The 3781-nt window shown below is 51.3% G+C and overlaps 1 protein-coding gene across 1 annotated transcript; it reads right to left on the reverse strand.

Annotated features, from left to right (window-relative positions):
- Positions 1–1268: 1268 nt before the first annotated feature.
- Positions 1269–2946, reverse strand: LOC137153601 (olfactory receptor 6N1-like; the record flags this gene model as incomplete). The annotated part of the gene is made up of 2 exons (XM_067549165.1): positions 2149–2946; positions 1269–1487 (listed from the first exon to the last, which is right to left on the reverse strand). Coding segments are annotated over exons 1-2 (1017 nt in total), but the record flags the coding sequence as incomplete, so codon positions are not given.
- Between the last annotated feature and the right edge of the window lie 835 nt (positions 2947–3781).

Below are 3781 nucleotides of genomic sequence, written 5' to 3' on the forward strand. Positions count from 1 at the left end.
CAGACATAGAACTTCACCCTCCCAACCCCCTTCTCCCCTTTCACGTGCCTTTTGGTGCGTGTCGTCTCTCAGATCAGAACCCAGGGAAACTTTTCAAAAGTGCATCAGTGATTTAGGAACCTAAGTCTCATTTTCTAAAGAGATTTAGGTGCTTGAGTATCACTGGAAGTCAATTGGACTTTAGTGCCTAATGGAGCTGGCCAAGGATCCAACTTTTGGTTCCATGAAAGCTTTTGGGAACTTTTTTTCATACAGAAACAGGGTGAAAAGCCCTAAACCTGACCATTGTCATGGGACTGAATCCCTGCAATATGTCGTTTCAGAACCGCCAAAATGTGCCTCCTGGGATCCAGGTCCCTGGCAGCCCTGACAGCTGCAGCATGAACTTAACATGGGTTTTGTCAGTTTCACACTGATCTTAATTTCTGAAACTGACCAGCCTCTTGTTGTCCAGCAACCAAGGATCTAGGCAAGCTGGAAACCTGAAAGCCCTGGGTTTTCAATAGCTCAGCTATCAAACGTCTTGATATTATCAGTACTATTCTGATACTAAGGGATTTGTCCCATTGTAGGACGGGCTCCTGCCCGGTCCAGTCCTGGCAGCCCTCCCGCGGGCCCAGGCTCAGAGGAAGGCCACTGCGCCTTCCTACACAACAGGAGAATGTTAGTCTTTCAGTCTTTCGCCCTGGTCCTCAAGCAGGGTGGGCGAGCAAGGAGTCTTTCGCCCTGGTCCTCAAGCAGGGTGGGGGCGAGTCTTTCGCCCCGGCCCTCAGGCAGGGCGGGCGAGGAGTCTTTCGCCCCGGCCCTCAGGCAGGGCGGGCGAGCAAGGAGTCTTTCGCCCCGGCCCTCAGGCAGGGCGGGCGAGCAAGGAGCAGTGAGCTCGAGTTTAGCGGGCGGTAGAGGCTATTTCCCTTTTGGGGGTTGGCAAGGCTCAGGGGGGAGGGGAAGGGGACGCAGGCCCACCCAACTCCACTGCGTCCCAGCCAAGGGCCCTAGCAGTGGCACGGGTGTTGCCACTCAGTTGGTGGGGCTCCTGCCGCAACACGCCGACAGGGCGTTACCCCTAGTACAGCCACGCCTCTGGCTGTCCCTGGGCTCCTTCCTCCCCGGGTTCCCCGGTACCTATGTCCGTCGGTTCCTTTGGGTCGTCGGGGTACATCTCATGGGGTAGGCCAGTCAGTCCTTCTGCGTCCACAGGGGGGCAGGCTGGGAAGCCCCTCAGCGAGGGGCAGCTCCTCCAGATCGCAGGGCTGGGGGTACGGTTCAACCTCCAGCAACTCCTCCAGATCGGATCCTGCCTCCAGGGGTTGGGCGTCTGGCAGCTCCTCCAGGTCCGGACCGGCTTCTGGGCGGAATTCCCAGCTCTCCAGTTCAGGGGGCTCATCCCAGACGCGACGGGCCTGAGGCTGGGTCCACCGCTTCGGACCTGTAGGCCTCGGCCAGTCCAGGGGGCCCGGAGGCCCAACCCAGGCCTTAGAGGTGGGTCGCTGGGGCCACAAGGCCGGGAGAGGGTTACCTGAGGCAGTAGTCTGGCGTGGTTCAGCCCCTTGCCGCAGCCGGCGAGGCAGTGCGTCTGTCTCCGCCGGCAGCCTCCTGCCTTCTGAGCTGCAGGGCCTGCTTTTTATAGCTGCTGCCCTGCCTAAGGCTCCGCCCCCTGCTGCCGGGTTGGCCGTCCGGCAGGACCTATCGGGGCCCAGCTGCCTGGTTTCCGGGCAGACTGGGCTGCCGGTGAATCTAGAGTCTGATTGGGTGCCTGTGGCCCTTCTGCGGGCCCAGGCTCAGAGGAAGGCCACTGCGCCTTCCTATACCCATATACAGAACTATACCCTCCCTCCCACTCTGAAAAAAAAAGTCTCCCGGTTTTTCATGCTTCCTGTCTGGTCATCCTAAGCTCAGCAGGTGGGCTGCCAAGAAGACAGGCAGAGGAACTCTCCCTTAAATCACTTTAGAAAACCCTGCCTAATCTGTGCACACTTTCCCCAGCATTAGCCAAACAGCCAAGGTGAAGGGCCTCCGGTAGTTTGTTTATTTCATTCATTATTTATTCATTATTTATTAAATCAACTCAGATTAGCCCCATAATTTCATTTTACTGACAAAAGAAAAGCTTGGATCCCATGTTGTCCTGTGTGAGACACATTTCCATACCCCTTTTCTTAGGGCCTCCCTGACCGCTTTGTTTCTCAGGCTGTAGATGAGGGGGTTGATCATGGGTGTCAGGACCATGTAGGAAAGAGAGAAAAATTTGTGTAGGTCTCTCAGCCTATTGGTATTTGGTAACAAATAAATACTCATCAGGGTTCCATAGAAAATGGTCACAACAATGAGGTGAGACGAGCAGGTAGAAAAGGCCTTCTGCCTCCCGGTGGTGGAAGGGATCCTTAGGATGGTGGAAATGATAGAGACATAGGAGGCCAGGGTTAACAGGAAAGGGGGCAGAGTGAATACTGATGACAGGATGATATCCAAAAGCGTGACGAGGCGGGTGTCACTACAAGAGAGTTTGACTATTGGGGTGAAATCACAAAAGAAATGGTCAATTTCATTGGGGCCGCAGAAAATTAGTCGGGAAGCAAATGACGTTATGATAGAACTAGCGAGAAATCCAATTAGCCAAGTCCCAGCTGCTAGCTGGAGGCACAGCCTGTCATTCATATGGGTGCCATAGTGCAGCGGTTTGCAAATCGTTAAATACCGGTCATAAGACATCACAGAGAGAAGATAACACTCCACACCGGTCAGAAAAGCAAAGACATACAAATGCATGAAGCAGCTACTAAATGATATTTCATTTGTCTTTGTCAGGAGGCTGGCCAGCTCCCTGGGCAGGAGGGTGGAGGTGTAGCAGGTCTCCAGGCAGGACAGGTTCCCCAGGAAGAAGTACATGGGGGTGTGTAGTTGCCGATCAGTCACAACTAAGGCAATGATGAGGATATTTCCAGCCATGGTCACAATGTAGATCGCTAGAAACAACAAGAAGAAAAGAATCTGCAGGACAGGAACATTCCCAAATCCCAGGAGTATGAATTCTGTGATCAACATTTTATTGTCCCCTCTTACATTTGCCATGAGAGGTATCCAACGAAACCTGGAGGCAAATACAGAGAAAATCTGCTTAAAGTGAATGCACTGCAAGCAATTAATAACATCCATTTTAAAATCAAGATTAGTATGTTCTTTTAAAGATCTGCTCTAGTTCAAACATCAGCTATTTTAGAGAAGTTCCATGGGCTGTCCGTGGTCAGACCAGAGCAGTGGTTTTCAACCAGGGGTACGCGCCCCCGGGGGCACTCAGAGGTCTGCTGGAGGGATACATCAACTCATCTAGATATTTGCCTAGTTTTACAACAAGCTACATAAAAAGCATGAGCGAAACTGGTACAAATTAAAATTACATACAGACAATGACTTGTTTATACCGCTCTATATACAAGACACCGAAATGCAAGTACAATATTTATATTCCGGTTAATTTATTTTATAATTATACGGTAACAGTGAGAAAGTCAGCAATTTCTCAGTAACGGTGCGCTGTGACACTTTTACATTTTGATGTCTGATTTTGTAAGCAAGTCATTTTGAAGGGAGGTGAAACTTGGGGTCCACAAGACAAATCAGATTCTTGAAAGGGGACCAGTTGTCTGGAAAGGTTGAGAGCCACTGGACTAGATGATCAGCAATGGTGTACCTGTGGAATCTCTGAATCTATGGCAGTTTCCTTTTGAAAATTCTTCCCTTCTGGTTACAAGATGAATGGTGGGGTTGAGAACACAACACTAGT

Source organism: Emydura macquarii, unplaced genomic scaffold (assembly GCF_026122565.2).
Source record: "Emydura macquarii macquarii isolate MOO-44397 ecotype Brisbane River unplaced genomic scaffold, CSIRO-AGI_Emac_v2 contig_265, whole genome shotgun sequence".
NCBI lineage: Eukaryota > Metazoa > Chordata > Testudines > Chelidae > Emydura > Emydura macquarii.